General features: G+C 41.6%; 1 protein-coding gene across 1 annotated transcript; it reads right to left on the bottom strand.

Moving 5' to 3' along the window:
* Positions 1-523: 523 nt before the first annotated feature.
* Positions 524-17,716, bottom strand: snx1a (sorting nexin 1a). The gene is made up of 16 exons (XM_061773405.1): positions 17,578-17,716; positions 16,940-17,349; positions 14,732-15,629; positions 12,916-13,052; positions 10,584-10,659; positions 10,218-10,261; positions 9,988-10,129; positions 9,834-9,912; positions 9,248-9,323; positions 9,025-9,138; positions 8,642-8,735; positions 8,182-8,387; positions 7,887-8,030; positions 4,569-4,649; positions 4,397-4,468; positions 524-3,035 (listed from the first exon to the last, which is right to left on the bottom strand). Exons 2-16 carry the CDS (start codon positions 17,042-17,044, stop codon positions 2,985-2,987), a joined length of 2,319 nt encoding a protein of 772 aa, XP_061629389.1. The 5' UTR covers positions 17,045-17,349; positions 17,578-17,716; the 3' UTR covers positions 524-2,984.
* Between the last annotated feature and the right edge of the window lie 4 nt (positions 17,717-17,720).

Here is a 17,720-nt window from a genome sequence, read left to right as displayed (position 1 = left end):
CAGAAAAAAAAAAATCTCAAACTTTTGAATAAAAATGTAACACTAACATGTTTGTAAAATTATAATTTATAATTTTAAAAACATTTTCAAAAGTGTATCTTGTAACATTCAAATTGATTTGGTTTTAAATTTAAAAAAGTAAAAAAAAATTCAGTCACATTAAAATTCATTACAATTTTAAATAAAATGTATTTCTTGTAACAAAATGTTGAAATAAAAAAATATGCAATCTCGTTACATTCAAATTTATTTAAAATTATAAAGGGAAAAAAAGGAAAAAAACAAAAGCGACACATTCAACATTTACAATTTTGAAAAAAATAAAATGGGGCATATGATCAATTTTTGTTGACAGTTAAAAAATATATAAAAAGTGTGACATTTAACTTTTGTGAAATTTTTTTTTCCATTTAAAAAAATTCAATCTTTCAACTTTCTTCATTACCTTGCAAGCTGGGTTTAATCAAGAAAGAAAAGAAAAAAAAATGACACAGGGGAGGCACGTTAATGAAATATCCAAGTGTAAACAGTGCAACTTTTATTTGATTTCTTTTCCAAGGCAATTTCCATGACACAGGTGTACATTGGTGACATTTCTTTTCCTGCTACGATATCGCTTTTCATTCAGCGCCCACATTTCACATTGCAGTGATTTAACCTATTAGGTGAAAAGTTGTCATTAAAGAATTGCATAGCGTAGCATCATGGTCAAATGTTAAAATTAAAGCTATTAAACATTTTCTTCACTTAATTTTATTTAGTTAATGTCCGACTTAATTCATGATAGATGAGACTTGCAAAGGAACATTTTATTATATATATATATATATATATATATACATAAAAAAACATTTTAACATGTAAATATATCTATACGTTGAATATATTTTCAGTGTCAGGATGTTTCTGGATGTTAGCCGCGACGCACACTTGATTGTACAGCAAGATTCCTTCTCAACAGTATGTCATGACACTTTACGTTGCTTTGAACAACAACAACAAAATGCTTGTTTGACAGTTAACATTACTCATGTTTGTTATATTTTGTCCACAAGTACTAAGGAATATTTGGGCCACGATAAGTCTTATGAAAATAAAAGGGCTGTTATGGGCAAAATGCCAAAAATACAAGAGGGGTTAAAAAAAAAAAAAAAAAAAAAAATTATATTTTGAATATAAAGTCATAATTTTACAAGAAAAATAAACACAAAAGAACAAGTATATTAAATACAGTAAAATAAGGACGGCATTTTACCCCCCAAAAAATAGAAATCCAAAAGAGTACAATTTAGAATTTTTTTAAAGATGAGTTAATTTGTAATTTTCATTTTTTTTGGGGGTGAAATAGTTTATTTAATTTGTAACTATGTTATTTCAAAATTTTGTACGAGCTATTAATCAGATTTTGTTTGTGTAATTTGAAAAAGGATAAAGGAAATCATGCACTAAAAAAAACAAAACTCCTTTGTTCGTAATGTTTGCTGCTAGCAAAGAGAAATTCACAGCAACAATTTTTTTTTAATACATTTTACAATAAATGAGTGAAGTCGTAGTTTCGATTTTTTGTGGGTGAAATGTGGGTGTCAAGCAGTAACGTTCGTAACAATTAGATCTACGCAACCCTTTTTACTTTATCGATTTTTGTCATGTTAAGCGTAATCCAAATACACCTTCAGGCAACAGAAGAAAAAAAAAAGATGCTAATGAAAAAGAAAACGTAAGCTTGTTCGTAATGTTTGTTGCTAGCAAGACAGATGAAATTAACAGAAACAAAAAAATTATTTACCAATAAATGAAGTCACGTTGTAATTTCAATGTTTGCATGTAAAATTTTTACTATTGTTGTGTGGTCAACCAGTAATGTTTGTAACAATTCTCTGTGACTCTACACCAACATTTTTTGTTTTGTTTTAATGTAATCCGAAAAATAGAACACAAAAATCACGTGCTTTTTTGTTGTTGTTTGTAAGAGTTGCTGCTTGCAAAGCAGGTAAAACTCAGAGAACCACGACCCCACCACAAATATTACCATCAATACTTTTGTTGTGTTTGTTGCGTCGTGAACCAGTATTGTTCATAACATTTTCACGGCTCTTTTCATTTTAGTGTCAATGCAATAAATGCAAATGCAGAGAAATAACACAAACCTTTCTTTGTTCATAAGGTTGGTTACTACCAAACCCCCTCAAAAACAACAACAAAAAAAAAAAAAAACGTAAACTTTACAACCAGTTAAGTTGTGATTTCCATGTCTTCGCATGTGAAATAATTAGGTCTTATCAACCAGTAACATTCGTAGCAATTGCAAATATTGTATGACTTTTAATCCGATATTTTTCCCGCTGTAGTGTAATCCAAATACTCCTTCGTACAGTAGATGAGGAAAATGCCTTAAACTAATATGCACTATGAAAAAAAACTTCGTCATTCGTAACGTTGCCCGAAAGTGTCTCATCGCCCGAAAGTGTCTCATCGCGTCCGTTTATAGAAGGCACAGATATGTGAAGTGATTTTTGTTATTCGTATTTTTTTTAATATACAAGTGACGTCAAACGTACGAGGCGATTGTGTGCACGTCCCCGCGATTCTAATGGCTCTTCGCCCATCGCAGCATCAAAAACACGTTTAACCCAAGACAGCTGGTATTGAAGTACTTTATTTATTTATTTATTTATTTTTAAATCCAAACAAAATTTCGGCTTTATCCCTTTTGAGTCGTTTAGCCAGAGGGCTACGTGCTGTGAACGACAAACCCTGAATAAACGGGTCGCGCGCCTTCTTTGTTTTATAAGAAAATATTTGCGGAAGGTTACATGATAGGGAAATATAGCTATAAAGAGCTAAAGGTTGATTTAGAAAAGGGTTGATTGTAAACTTTTTTTTTACAACAATGCGCACACGTCCTCTCTTGGTTTTAAAGGCGAGAGGTCAAACGTGAGCCAAAAGGACAAAAAAGAAAAGGCCAAGTAGAGAAGCCCCCCCACTCAGGCGATAGCTTTCGCTTCGGGTAAGAAGGCCTCCCAGTACTTGATCAGCTGGAGACACACACACACACACACACACACACACACACACACAGGAGAGATCACATGATTAACAAACTGGACTTGAGTCAAAAAGTTCTTGGAAGAGAACGGGGAGCATGGCCAGACGTAGTAGGGAGGGCATACGGGCACGTGGCATCCACATACTGAGATACATTATGAGTTGTTTGGAGGAAATTCGCAGTATTAGAAAAATACATTTTAATACAGTGGACCACTGGCTATTTGTGGGAGATGGGACAGTGCCGGACTGCGATTAGCGCAAATACGCTGATAATTGACGACTATTATAATTGCAATTAATAAATAAAATAAAAAATCAAATAAAAAAATAAATCAGGCTTATTTCTACACAAAAAAAGAAAAAAACAATGTAAAAAAAAATTGCTGAGAGATTAGAAAGCCCCCACACAAAAAAAAACATTCAGCAAAGAAGTGAATGTGCGGGGTCCACTGTAACATTATTTAACAACAACAACAACAACAAAAGACGTAGGGAGTGCATGCGTTCCGCACCCACATAGTGAGCTACATTATGAGTTACTTTGGGGGAAATTGAAAGGATTCAAAAGTTTTTTTTTTCTCTCTCTCTTTAAATGGAGCAGCTGCAGGGAGTGCATACAGCCACATGGAGGCCATACGCACATACTGAGCCACCTTTAAATTGTCTCAGGGAAACTCACAGGATATTCATTTGAATTTTCATTTTGTACTTGATTTAACTTTTTTTTAAAGGAGACATAAGGGGTGCATACAGGAATATGTGAACAAGCCCTGCAGGTTTATGCAACAGAAACAATACATCAGGCGCCATTCAGAGTACTCCTGGGGAAAATTCTAATGACTTTAGTTCTATGATCAATTTATATATTAAATAAAAGGAGCAGACTTGGGAGTGTTTAAGTATTTATACTAGCTTGGTTAAAAACAAAAACTAAAACAAAAAAAGAGCCCAGATAGGGAGTGCGAACAGGCATCCGAAGACCACCTACATACGGAGTCTGAAACTGGTATTTTAACAAATATTTAACTTTTTTTTTTTTCATTTTAAAAGCAAAGGTAAGGGAGTATATGTAGCCCATGAATGCCTTACCTGCATATTGAGCCACATTACAAGTCGTATTGGGGAAAATTGTGTTTTTAAATTATAAGTTGTCTTGGAGTTTATTGTATTGTTGATTTAAAAAAAATATATACATTTCTAAAAACCCAACGGGACTTTAGAGGATTTATTTTTATCATTGTATGTTTTTAGATGTTTTATTACTTTTTCAAATGTATTTAGTCAAAAAAAGTAATAAATTGTATACCTGCAACCCATTGCAAAATGTTTGGCCAGATATTACACTCACCTGTTGCTGGGACTTGAGCAGATTCTCCAGATATTTTATGATCTGTCTTTTGAAATTCCTCGCCTTTTCTTTCTGTAAAATAAAAATACAAATAAAAACACTTAAAGTTTGATACTAATCAAGATTGCGTTGGTTCAGTTGCCCAGTGTGAACTCGCGTCAAATACGGGTACCTCAAAGCGGATCACTTCCTTGCGCACGGTGGCTGACACTCTGTCAAAGTCTCGCTCGTACTGCGTCACTTTGGCCTCCCACTGGGGATTACAAGAGAGAAACACATGCGCCAGCACAGTTCAGTTGTATTTAACTTTGAAGCGCTGTTGTCAAATGTAGGGCTGCAAAAACGGATCGATAAAATTGATACAATTCGATAATTAAAAGCGTTGGCAAACAATTTCATTATCGATTCGCCGCGGTGCGCAAGATTATTAGGTCAGTCACCATCCGTGTGCCTTGTTGCCCAACTCTGACTAAAAGATTGAGCTGTTCCTGCTGTGCACTCTTCGGCCTTTTGGGGGCAGTGTGGTGCACGCATGGAAATAACTTCACCAGAGGCCTCAGACCAGAAGAAAGTCACGACTCAACTCAACTCAAATAACTCATTTTTCACAGATTAGGAAGAATATATGCCCGTGAAGCGGCACGGTGGCCGACTGGTTAGAGCGTCAGCCTCACAGTTCTGAGGTGCGGGGTTCAATCCCCGTCCCCGCCTGTGTGGAGTTTGCATGTTCTCCCCGTGCCTGCGTGGGTTTTCTCCGGGCACTCCGGTTTCCTCCCACATCCCAAAAACATGCATTAATTGGAGACTCTAAATTGCCCGTAGGCATAACTGTGAGTGCGAATGGTTGTTTGTTTCTATGTGCCCTGCGATTGGCTGGCAACCAGTTCAGGGTGTACCCCGCCTCCTGCCCGATGACAGCTGGGATAGGCTCCAGCACGCCCGCGACCCTAGTGAGGAGAAGCGGCTCAGAAAATGGATGGATGGATGGATATGCCCGTGAGTACTGTTATATTACTGTGAGTATTGTTATATTACCTGTGTGTATGCGTTCAGACATGGCAGAATAACTTGTTACAAAGTAATTTTGCAGGTAATTGTTCATTTTTTAGTATATCTGTAATGTATATGTTCTACAGTTGGTCGTTTTTCTTTATTATTTATTTCTGACAGCTCAGGTCCCTTTTAAACAGCACAAAACACATTATTGTGCACTGTCAAGTAGGCGGCCGAAGCCACATGAAGCATGGATGGAATGGAACAAAGATAGTAATTGGCTTATGTAGCTGGGATCATATGGTTGAGCTTAGCCCCAGTTTGCAATTTCTAGTTTAACCACCAAGGGTCGCCAAACCAAATTGTGATCATGATTAGGCGTCAGCCCCAGTTTGCAATCCCTGGCTTAACCACCAGAGGTCGCCAATCCAAGGTAGAATTATGAGTCGCCAGTTCAAGCAAAGATGTTACATGTCCTACACCTATTAAACCCCGTATTATGGTAAACAAACACATACGAAAGTCAACCACTTATAACCATTATTTGATTTTATATCCTTGAGATGATTTTGATGTTCTCTTTGATGTTATAAACTTGGATGTACAATTAGGAATCATTGATAAAATGTACATCAGGCCTGGATAGGCTATTTACTATGTTTACTTTTGATATACTAAAGGAATAATGCTTTGTAACGGCTTTTGTGTACGAACTGTAACCTGTGTGGAATTGTCTCTCTCAGACAACAATAACACATGATATATCACATAAGGATGATTGAACCTGTTGAATGCATGAGAGATTTGTATTCACATGGAAGTATATACCTTTATTTGGATTTTACAATATACTAATGTAATGCTGAATTGCTTAGAACTTAACATGATGAGATGAAATGTATTGGTTGAAGTCAAGACATATGAAATATGCTTGGAAATGGATATATTTACCAAAAAGAAGCCTATTTGAGTGAGCAAATAAGAGGTCAGGTCAGGATAACACTGACGCCATTTTGAGGGAAAAACAGGTGCTTCCCGCTCAGGTCAAAATAAGGACACGCTGAGAGTAAAAATAGGAGGTCAGGTCAGGACAACGCTGATGTCATATTTTAGAAAAAGGGAGTTTCTAAGAAAACCAAGGTTTTAAAAGCCTCATACGAGGGAGGAGCGGGGCTTCCTATCCTGACCAGGACAGGGAGACACACGCTCTTTTCTTTCGCAATACTAAGGGACACGCTGGCCGGAGGGATTTATCAAGCTACTTGGATAGTGACTCATTTTTGAATATTCCTCCTTAAATTGGGTAAGACTACAATATTATTATAATAAGGTAACTAATAGAACCGCTATTGGTGTTGCGTGAAAAAGGGGAAGAGAGCTAGTCAGCTGTCCAGGTTTCTTATATTCCAAATTATCTTATTATTAATTCGGCATCACGGCTCTGTAGGACTTGATCACTCCTTAAGGCTCACTCAAAAGGCAATACTTGTTTTATGATACATTATTTTTAACTTCTTCTATTTCTTTCTAATTTTTGTTATTATTATTATTATTGATTTTTTATATTATAAACCCTTTCTGTCATATTATCATTTTAACCTTAAGTAATCACTGAAATAAAAACTTTGCTTTAATTCTATTCTATCTTTGTCATTCTTATAATGAGAAGTTATCTCATTTTTAACACTCAACCTCTTATAAGTGATTGAACGTCGACGATACCCATAATATCGGATAGTAACTCCATTCCAAAACTTAACTCATTTATATTACTTCGGCTTAACAATAAAACAAATCCGTACGGTTCTAACAAGGACTGTTAAATTTACTAGGTCTTTAACAAATGCAATCGATTTATAAAGGGATGAAACTGCTGTAAAAACAGAGCATTTACTATATTACCCTTTCACTCGGTGTGGTTACTCATCAAGGGGTGATAAGTGAAGGCAGATCGGATTGGCTCTGTAAAATTAAAGGCAGTAAGCACACCTAGGCGAATTCATCTCTACATCGGCTTAACAGCTCCTCATCTCCTTGCTCATACGGCGTTAGAGCCGGTAAAGGAAAAAGGGGGGAGTTTGACCCTTTAAACGGAGAGTCGGTCAGGACATTTTTCCCGATTAGTCCTGCGGATAAGCGAAATCTGACAGCACTTAAAAAAATATTTGGCAGAAATTCTAGGCTATATCATACATTTGTATGTTTTTGTGTGTTGGTCCATGGCCTATTGTAAAGCTGTTTGACAGTAACATTTATTTATTTTATTTTTTTAAAATAAATATTTATAACAAAATCTTTATTCATGGAGCAAATGTTTGTGCACTTTTGTGGACTGCCAATTTTAAGTGTCCTTTTTTGGAATAAAGGGATGCAAATAAAAATGTAAAAAAATATGATTCATTAATGAATTGAAAAAATAATGGACCGATTACTCGATTATGAAAATCATGGTTAGTTGCAGCCCAAGTAGAGTGTAAAGAAGAGATGTGCGCGTTACCTCTGCGATCTCCTCTTTGGTCAGCTGCAGCTTGTCGGGCTTGTTGGCCCACTGGAGTTTGGCCTCGGTCTCACGCTTCTTCTGCAGCGTGCTCTGCGCGTCCTGCCAGCGCTGCCACGCCTTCATGCGATGGTCGAATGAGCCCTGCGCACACGGGCCCAGTTTCATTTTACACATGGTACAGGCATAGAGAGGCCGTACGCGCATACTGTGTCAATTGCAATTCTGACAAAAAAAAATTCTGAAAGTGTTTTTTGTGTTTGGGATAGAAAGCATGCTGGGAAGGACAGCATACCCTGACGGCACCGAGCAGTCGGATGAAATCGGCAATGAGCTCGGCGAAGCAGAAGGTGTCGTTGGCCGCCTGGTCCTGGTGCAGCTGCTCCATCTTGTCCTCCACCTCAGCCAATTGCGAGAGGGCCCGGGACAGCGCCGTGTTGTCCTCCGCGCTGCCCAGCATGGCGGCGCTCTTGGCGAAGCTCGCCGTGTTCATGGAAAGCTCTGGCAGTGACGGGTCGGAAGGCGGTTAGAGCCACCGTAGAGACCTTTTAACAGTGACGTTACACCTACTTCCGGGTGGCAAAAGCTCAAGATTGCACCAATTCCAGGACTGGTGTCACAAATATAAATTTAAAATCCTAACCACAAGTTGTAGCGTAAATCGGTCGATAAGTAATGTAATATTCCTTTTGTCATTGTTTCACCGCAAGTACAATGTTTACAAACATTATGAAGCGGGTGGCATGTCACGTTACCTTTCCTGTGGATGACAAGCGACTCCACCAGCGCGTGGAGCTTCCTGAACTGTTGGTCTGCTGACTCCACCTCCTGCAGCTTCTCCTCGAACCACTGCGGCACAAAAACATGTTGGTGGAGCGGATCTAAACACAATACTATCCACTGATTGGCCGACAAGATTATTGACACGATAATAATTGAAAAGAATTGAAATACTGTAGGTGAATTAAAAAAAAAAATTATTTCGTAATATTTATATATATTTTTAAATGTCCAATTGTACAATTCTTGTATCATGAGAAGTAACAATACGAGCAAATAAAGGAAAACAAACTCTTTCTGACCAATCAATGACGCGACAGGCCAGACAAAGATGAGTGTAAAAGGCCTCCGAACTCACCACGTCGGACTCGTTCATCTTGATGGTCATTTTGCTGACGGCGTCCGTCGCCTTGTTGATCATTTTCAAGAATCCGGCGCCACTTAGAGCCTGCGTGCTCACAGCTCTGGGCAACTGAACACACAGTTACGCACCCGTTACAAGGAAATCCTAATAGCGGCTCACCGCTTGTCCAGACCGACCCGCAAAAGCTGCTCTGGATAAACCATTTGGTTGGTCTTACTTCTTCTCTCTCCAGGAACTCTCGCACGTCGGGGTCTTGGAGAAGCGAAGGATGAGTGACCACCCTCTGAAGATACCTGTTCAAACCAGGAGAAGAGGGCTCAAAGTTGAAGTTCAACCAACATTTTCACACAAAATAGGGTTTTAACCTTGTATAAACTTTGGACAAAGTGTCATAATGTGCAACGTGAGCATGAGTTATGGGCATGGGTTTTGTCAGAGGGGCCCTAGTTGGGGGGGGGCAAGCGAAGTTTTAGGTGGGCACTGCCCCCCTCAGAACTGCCAGTCCAGAGTAAAGATGTAGACTGTACCATTTGTTAGCTTCTCGCACTAGACACTACGTCGTCGTCATTTGTGGTCAAAAGGTAGAGTTATGTGATTATTGTTTAACACTTAAGTAAATGTGTTACTATGGGAAAAAAAAAATATCCCACATTCATCATTAAAGAAAGTACAGTGGTACGTTGTACTATATGCATGACACTTAATCGTGATACTTAAAACAGTCAGCAAAGATTTTCTGATCTCACAGAGAAATATTGTTTCGAAAGTCGACCAACGTCCGACCACTGAGGTGCACCTCTCACCTCTCCAGGGCGCCTCTTCTTCTCTCGACAAAGTCCGCGGACGACGAGTCCTCCTTTCCCACCTTCACCTTGGTCATACCTGCGACACATCGACAACAACGTGAGACGAACCCACGACGGCACCGGCGGCGTGGTCCGCTGAAGCTCCGCCTACCCAGGATGCTCTTCTCCGGCGGAGGGGGCACGATCAAGCCATTGGGTGCGTGCTTCTCAGAGAGCTTCTCGTACAGGCCCAGGAAGTCACTGAAGCGTCGGCGCACCGTGAACGTCTTGTTGCAGAACATGGACAACGTGGTCTGAAACATTTTAAAAAAAATAGATTATTTAAAACACTTTTATCCTTTACATACGAACAATACGTGTGACACATTTGCACAGCTTTACCCGAGTGGACACTTTGTAGGCCATGTAGGCGGTCATTCCATCCCCTGAAAAACATTTAAAGGGTATTGATGTTAAATATTTACAAACATCAGATGCGTCAGACAATATATATTATATATTTACACTGCTCACACAAAGTTAAGGATTTGGGGCTTCTGGGTGAAATTTCAGAATGTACCTAAAAGGCACTATAGCCTTTAGAGGTGAACTTATTTGGATCTTTTCTAAACTTGAATGCACATGATGTCCCACTGTTTAATGTTTTAGTATTTTTGGCACAACTTGCCGTTCTCTAAGATGGAACTTAAATTCATAACAGGTGTTCATGTTAATTGAATTTATGGGATAATGCTGGCTAAGTCTCACCTATTTTTTCTGGGTCGGTAATAGAGATGGTGATGTCAAATTTGTCTTCAAGCTCTGACTCCTCCTCTTCTTCCAGCTGCAATAAGTGATGAAGAGAAGGGGAAACGTCACATATTTTTCTATGGAAGTTCTTAATGGATTTTGGCCATAACAGAACAAGCTGTGATACAGTGGTACCTTCACTTGACGAGTAGAAATAGGACGATTCCCCCCCCACCCCCCAGGGCCAATACCGCTTATTAGTAGTCAAGGAGGCGATATTTATTAAGTTAAAAGGAAAATATTGCCGTTAAACGTTTGAATAATAAAAACTTAACTTTGTTTAAATGCCTCAAAGCATATGATTATCAAATAGCTTTTCAGATGTGTAACATGTTTTAGAAAGTTAAATGAAAAAATTAAATGAACAAACAGCTCCCTAAAGTTTTATGCAGTAAATCAAGTTTTCCAAAATTTCAATATAACAGAAATCCTAATCTTTCACTTATCTTTGTTTTAAGTTCAAACAAAAACAAAAAATGAAACAAGTTCTCAGGGTCAGCGGCAACTCGTATAGAGTTAGCTAAATAAATCAATAGGACTGAATAAATGAATGAACACACAAACAAACAAATAAATAGCTCCCTTAAATTTTCTGCAGTAAATCAAGTTTTTCAAAATTTCAATACAACGGAAATGTTAATCTCGGGGGGTAATTATTTTCTTTGCATTGTTTTTTGCCCTACAAAACAGTACACATTTTCTCTATTACAAACACCTAACCTTTTTAAGAAGGGGGACCGGAGGGTGTGTTCCAACTACAGGGGGATCACACTGCTCAGCCTCCCTGGTAAGGTCTATTCAGGGGTGCTGGAGAGGAGGGTCCGTCGGGAAGTCGAATCTCAGATTCAGGAGGAGCAGTGTGGTTTTCGTCCTGGCCGTGGAACAGTGGACCAGCTCTACACCCTCGGCAGGGTCCTCGAGGGTGCATGGGAGTTCGCCCAACCAGTCTACATGTGTTTTGTGGACTTGGGAGAAGGCGTTCGACCGTGTCCCTCGGGGAGTCCTGTGGAGAGTGCTTCGGGAGTATGGGGTACCGAACCCCCTGATACGGGCTGTTCGGTCCCTGTACGACCGGAGTCAGAGTTTGGTCCGCATATCCGGCAGTAAGTCGGACTCGTTCCCGGTGAGGGTTGGACTCCGCCAAGGCTGCCCTTTGTCGCCGATTCTGTTCATAACTTTTATGGACAGAATTTCTAGGCGCAGCCGAGGCGTAGAGGGGGTCCGGTTTGGTGGCCTCAGTATTGCATCTCTGCTTTTTGCAGATGATGTGGTTCTGTTGGCTTCATCAAGCCGTGACCTCCAACTCTCATTGGAGCAGTTCGCAGCCGAGTGTGAAGCGGCTGGGATGAGAATCAGCGCCTCCAAATCTGAGACCATGGTCCTCAGTCGGGAAAGGGTGGCATGCCATCTCCAGGTCGGGGATGAGATCCTGCCCCAAGTGGAGGAATTCAAGTATCTTGGGGTCTTGTTCACGAGTGAGGGAAGAATGGAACGGGAGATCGACAGGCGGATCGGTGCAGCGTCTGCAGTGATGCGGACTTTGTATCGGTCCGTTGTGGTAAAGAAAGAGCTAAGCCGAAAGGCGAAGCTCTCAATTTACCGGTCGATCTTCGTTCCTACCCTCACCTATGGTCATGAGCTGTGGGTCGTGACCGAAAGAACAAGATCCCGGATACAAGCGGCCGAAATGAGTTTCCTCCGCAGGGTGTCCGGGCTCTCCCTTAGAGATAGGGTGAGAAGCTCGGTCATCCGGGAGGATCTCAGAGTAGAGCCGCTGCTCCTCCGCATTGAGAGGAGCCAGATGAGGTGGCTGGGGCATCTGATTCGGATGCCTCCCGGACGCCTCCCTGGTGAGGTGTTCCGGGCATGTCCCACCGGGAGGAGACCCCGGGGACGACCCAGGACGCGCTGGAGAGACTACATCCTTCGGCTGGCCTGGGAACGCCTCGGGATCCCCCCGGAAGAGCTGGATGAAGTGGCTGGGGAGAGGGAAGTCTGGGCGTCCCTGCTGAAGCTACTGCCCCCGTGACCCGACCCGGATAAGCGGTAGAGAATGGATGGATGGATGGACAAACACCTAACAATTAAATTGTGATGTTTTTTTATTTTGGGGTCTGGGTCAGTGGCATTTAAAATGACTTCAATGGTGAAACATTATTTGATATACTAGCAAATTGATTTACAAGCTTGGTCAGGGGCAAATTCATCTCCTAAAATAAGGAACCGCTGTGCGTGTCAAACTGAACTGAAACTGCAGGTCAGCCATGTTGACCAAACAGCAGTCACTTACTTCCTCCAGCGCAGCCGGCGGAGGCTTGGCCACACTGGCGGCGCTTGGCACGGCGGGAGCCGACGAGGAAGGTTTGGCGACGGTGGCGTCCTTCCTCTCGCTGCGCGGACTGTCGAGAGACAGCTCCACTGTAGCTTCTGTGAGAAGAGGAAATACAAATACTTGAGTTCATCTTTTCTTACAGTTATTACTTTACTCAAGTCACATTCTCTCCATATACAGCAGAGTTGTATATTTAGACCGGCAGTGGACGTAAGACCCGCTCAATTCTTTAATCTGGCTGCCAAACATCTATCATCTATCTATCAAAAGTCCTGTTATATTTGTTATATTAATTTAACAGTTTTTCTCCCCAAAGTTGCTTCTTTATTTGAGTAATATTTTAGTCAAATGGCTAATTCATTTATTTGAAATAAATGATTTTAAATATACATTTAATATTTTTGTAGTCATTTAATAGAGTATCAATTATAAAATTGGAAAATAATAATTATTTTATTATCCAAATAAATTAAGAAATAAATGTAAAATATTAATTTATCTTATTTAATAATTGGTTAATTGATTTACGGTAAAAGGTGAAATATCCCTTTCACACGTACATTTAAGATTTGTTTTTACATCATTGCTTGGTTATAAGTAATTATTTTTTTTTTTATTTGAATGTGGCGGCACGGTGATACTGGTTAGAGCGTCTGCCTCACAGTTCTGAAGACTGGGGTTCAATCCCCGGCCCCGCCTGTGTGGAGTTTGAATATTCTCCCCGTGCCTGAGTGGGTTTTCTCCGGGCACTCCGGTTTCCTCCCACACCCCAAAAAACATGCATTAATTGGAGACTCTAAATTGCCCGTAGGTGTGAATGTGAGTGCGAATGGTTGTCTGTATGTGCCCTGCGATTGGCTGGCAACCAGTTCAGGGTATACCCCGCCTCCTACCTAATGATAGCTGGGATAGGCTCCAGCATGCCCGTGACCCTAGTGAGGAGAAGCAGCTCAGAAAATGGATGGATGGAAATTTGAATGTATATTTATTATTAAAAGTGGACAATTATACATCCACTTATTTAATTTTCTGCCTCATCTACAAATGAGGCGGCACAGTGCCCAACTGGTTAGCACATCCGCCTCACAGTTCTGAGGACCCGGGTTCAAATCCGGCCTCGCCTATGAGGAGTTTGCATGTTCTCCCCGTGCCTGTGTGGGTTTTCTCCGGGTACTACGGTTTCCTCCCCCATTCCAAAAACATGCACGGTAGGCTAATTGAAGACTCTAAATTGTCCATAGGTATGGATGTGAGTGTGAAGGGTTGTTTGTTTATATGTGCCCTGCGATTGGCTGGCGACCAGTTCAGGGTGTATCCCATTTGCTGACCGCAGTTAGCTGGGATAGGGTCCAGTATACCCGCGACCCTAGTGAGGATAAGTGGTACAGAAAATTTATTAATGGATGGATCTACAAATGACCTGGCCTATCTGTCCCATTTAAAAAAAATACACTTAAAAAAATAATAAAAAATTGTACGTGGTCCTTGAGAATAAACGTTTCTTGAGATGGATAATTGTGGCTTTCCATTATAAGCTGGAAGTTATAATCATGAAAATCATATAATCAAAAAAATCATGAAATATTTCAGTGTGTCATGAATTCAATCTATTTATGAGTTTTAATTTTTGAAGTGAACTGCAATGGACTGCTATTTGCGGGCGTTAGCCCAACTGCAAATTGCAAAAATCTTCGACTAATTGTTGCTCATTATATATAATTGGCATGATTTTTTTATATTATTTAATTATTTTTTTCAAAACTAGAGGACTCACCTGCAAATATATCGGAGCTTTCTTCCACATGGACCCCGTTCGTCCGGGAGTTGAGGAGAGAGCTGTTGCTGGGGGCGACGGCTTCCTCTGTGAAGAGGTCGCCGTGGTTACGCCCCAGCAGCGGTCCCCGGCCCGCTTTGCCGTCGCCGCTCGGGGACTTGTCTGCAAGAGGCTCGGCCTGCGGCTCTTCAGCAGCGGGGTACTTCTTGGTGCCCAGCGGCTCCCCGAAGAGATCCTCATCAGGCTCGCCGAAGAGGATCTTCTGAGGTGGCCTGGCGGATCTGATCTGCCGCGGGTCGGCGAACAAGTCGCTGCCCTCGTCTTCGAACAGGTCCGCGGCAGCGCTTTGCTTCTGGCCCGCAGCGGGGAGAGGATCGTCAAAGAAGTCCGCTAGAGGGTCGACTATTTTGCTAGATAGCTGTGGTTCGGGATCCACTGACAAACTGACATCTAAAAGCGGTGCGGTTTCTTTTACTTCCTCTTTTGCGTTACCACACTCATCCGACCAGCTTTCACCTACATCCCCGACCTCAACTTCCTGTTGCTGTGGTTCAGTTTCGCTTCCCAGTATGTCAACGAAATCATCGTTAAAAGGGTTTTCACTGGAGGCTCTCGCTTCACATCTGGAAGCGACCGAGACGGCCGGACTCATCCAGTTGCCTGTGAGGTCATCAAACTCGTCGGAAGGCTCGCTCGGCGTTTTAGATCCCGAGCTGCCGCCAACCGCGTCGCTCATGACGTCACTGGGAGGTGTCGTCAAATTGTCGCTCAGCGTTTTGGATCCCGACCCGCTGCTGATGAGGTCACTCGCGGGGTCGCTTGTGGCGTCACTGGGAGGAGTCGTCAAATCGTCACTGGGCCGGCTGACTGACGGCACCTCGCTAAGTGAGGAGTCGCTCTGGCAACGAAGAAGAAATATCACTCAGCTAAGAACATGCGTTGAATGTACATTTCTGCATTTTTCCTCTTTGTTTTCATCTTTAATCAATCCTAATTATAATTTAAACAATGTAAATTCCTAACAATAAGAAAACGAGCAGAATTGCAAACTTCATCCTCCCACATTCCCCAAAAATATATATAAACTAAAATAAAAATAATGCACAGTAGGCTCACTGACAATGCTACACCATCCATGAACACGAGTATAAATGGTTGTTTGTCTTTATGTGTCCTCCAATTGGCTGGCGAACAGTCAAGGGGGACCCGGCCGCCCGCCCAAAGTCAGCTGCGGTTGGGTCCGGCCCACCCAGGACCCTAAAGAAGACAAGCGCTATAGAAAATGGATGGCTTGGGTGGATGGATGATCCAGTGTATGATGTTCTACTCCAGTCCAGTGGGTGGCGGAATTACACAGTACAAGTTAGATCAGAGGATGTCACCTATCTTTGTCAACTGTGGGCCTATGAAGGCTTTGAGGCTCTTTTGTGATTAAGGGCTATACAAAGCTTCACCTGACTCGATAAACTTCCAATCCGTACTGCAACACTAGTCATCCACTTTATTGACTGTTGATAAAACATTTAAGTGATTGTTTAATTATGTAATTACTTCCAAATGATGCCCCCCCCCCCAAAAAAAGGGCTCACTCAGTAAGGGGGGGGAAGCAAGTTGGCACATTTGCTGTGTGTTTTGTGCAAAAGCTGCAGAGTCAGCCTTTTCCCCAAATTGCAGTCTTCTTTTTTTCCCCTTTTGAACTTTGAAGCGAAAACATCCGGGTTCTAACCACGTGACCACCGCCCGCTCACATGACAGGAGACATGGCTCCATCCTTGTGTGCTAGGGCCACTTTTTTGTTGTTGTAATCTTCAGTCAAATTAGGAACCACCACTTATTCAGAATCGCAAAAGCCAACACATCCCAAAATATAATAATATTAATAACGATGCACAACATGTTTGTCCGTCCACTCGCACCCAAACGATCACAGGCAATTAAAAGACGACGTCTCAGTTAAGGGAATAAAGAATCACATAGGGGTTCACGTTAAAGTAAACATCGCATAACAAAGCAAAATGTGTCACTTTTAGGCAACCATGTGGATGCGAGTAAAAACCTTTTTCTAAAACAACAAAAAAAGTGGAGACTGGTTTCCCAGCCCCCACCACCACCGTCCACGCATTGCTATGGCTAACCGTCAGTGACAGTTAGCCGAGTGAGCTGACTGACACAAGCGGTCGTGGGGAAAAAGTTTGGGACCGTCCGTACCACACTCATGAAGAGGTCGTCTCCGTCGTCTTCATCGCTGCCTCGGCCTGCGGCGTCTCCGGAGTCAGGGAACGGAGGAGGACTGCGCTCCGAGCTGGTCGCCATCTTCAATTCGCTTTAAAAACTTGACAGAGAGACGAGGCACGACAGACGACGGAGAGCGTGGGCTTTTCGGAAGATTTCGGTGTACTCCTCCTCTGCCCATGCGAGCGCACGCAAACACGTCTGTGGAAAGTGACGCCCGGGGGACGGTGGAAGTGCTCCGAAGTCGACAGTGGAGCGAGGCAGGAGGAGGGGAGAAGGGGGGCGCGACGCTAATAAACCGCCGCTGTCACTTCGTCCTTCCTGGTTAGCTTAGCGAGCTAACCTGCTAGCGCAAAGAAGTCTTGGCCAGCTATGTGCGCTGGCACCTTTCAATATTCATAAACAAACAAAGTAACCTCAGTGTGTTTAATATCGCATAATGTTAACCTAATATGCAATTATATGTTTAATACATGCATTTGTATTTTCTTTGAATAAACTTTATTGACACGTCATCCCAGCCAATAGGGAAGTACGTCGAGTACGAGTTAATTTTTAACACGCTAAAACAATTGACTGTTAGCAATATTTGACAGCGACTAGCTACTACTTACCATAAAGGAACACGAAAAGAAATGGTCACTTTATTTTTGTTTTAAAATAAATACGTAGTCTTTCTGTCTCTGTTCTGACAAGCGGAACAGCCTACAGCGACACAATAAACTATTTGGACAAAATGGCAAAAAACTGTGCAAAG

The sequence above is a fragment of the Phyllopteryx taeniolatus genome, chromosome 5 (genome assembly GCF_024500385.1).
Source record: "Phyllopteryx taeniolatus isolate TA_2022b chromosome 5, UOR_Ptae_1.2, whole genome shotgun sequence".
NCBI lineage: Eukaryota > Metazoa > Chordata > Actinopteri > Syngnathiformes > Syngnathidae > Phyllopteryx > Phyllopteryx taeniolatus.
The sequence above is the reverse complement of the archived record's forward strand: the minus strand, read 5'-3'. Positions and strand labels throughout refer to the sequence as shown.

Coding starts and splice junctions, on each gene's coding strand:
- snx1a (XM_061773405.1), bottom strand. CDS start 17,044: ATGGCGACCAGCTCGGAGCGCAGTCCTCCTCCGTTCCCTGACTCCGGA. Junction 10,660..12,915: donor CGCCGGCTGCGCTGGAGGAA/GTAAGTGACTGC, acceptor CACTTATTGCAG/CTGGAAGAAGAGGAGGAGTC. Junction 9,913..9,987: donor GCCGGAGAAGAGCATCCTGG/GTAGGCGGAGCT, acceptor GATGTGTCGCAG/GTATGACCAAGGTGAAGGTG.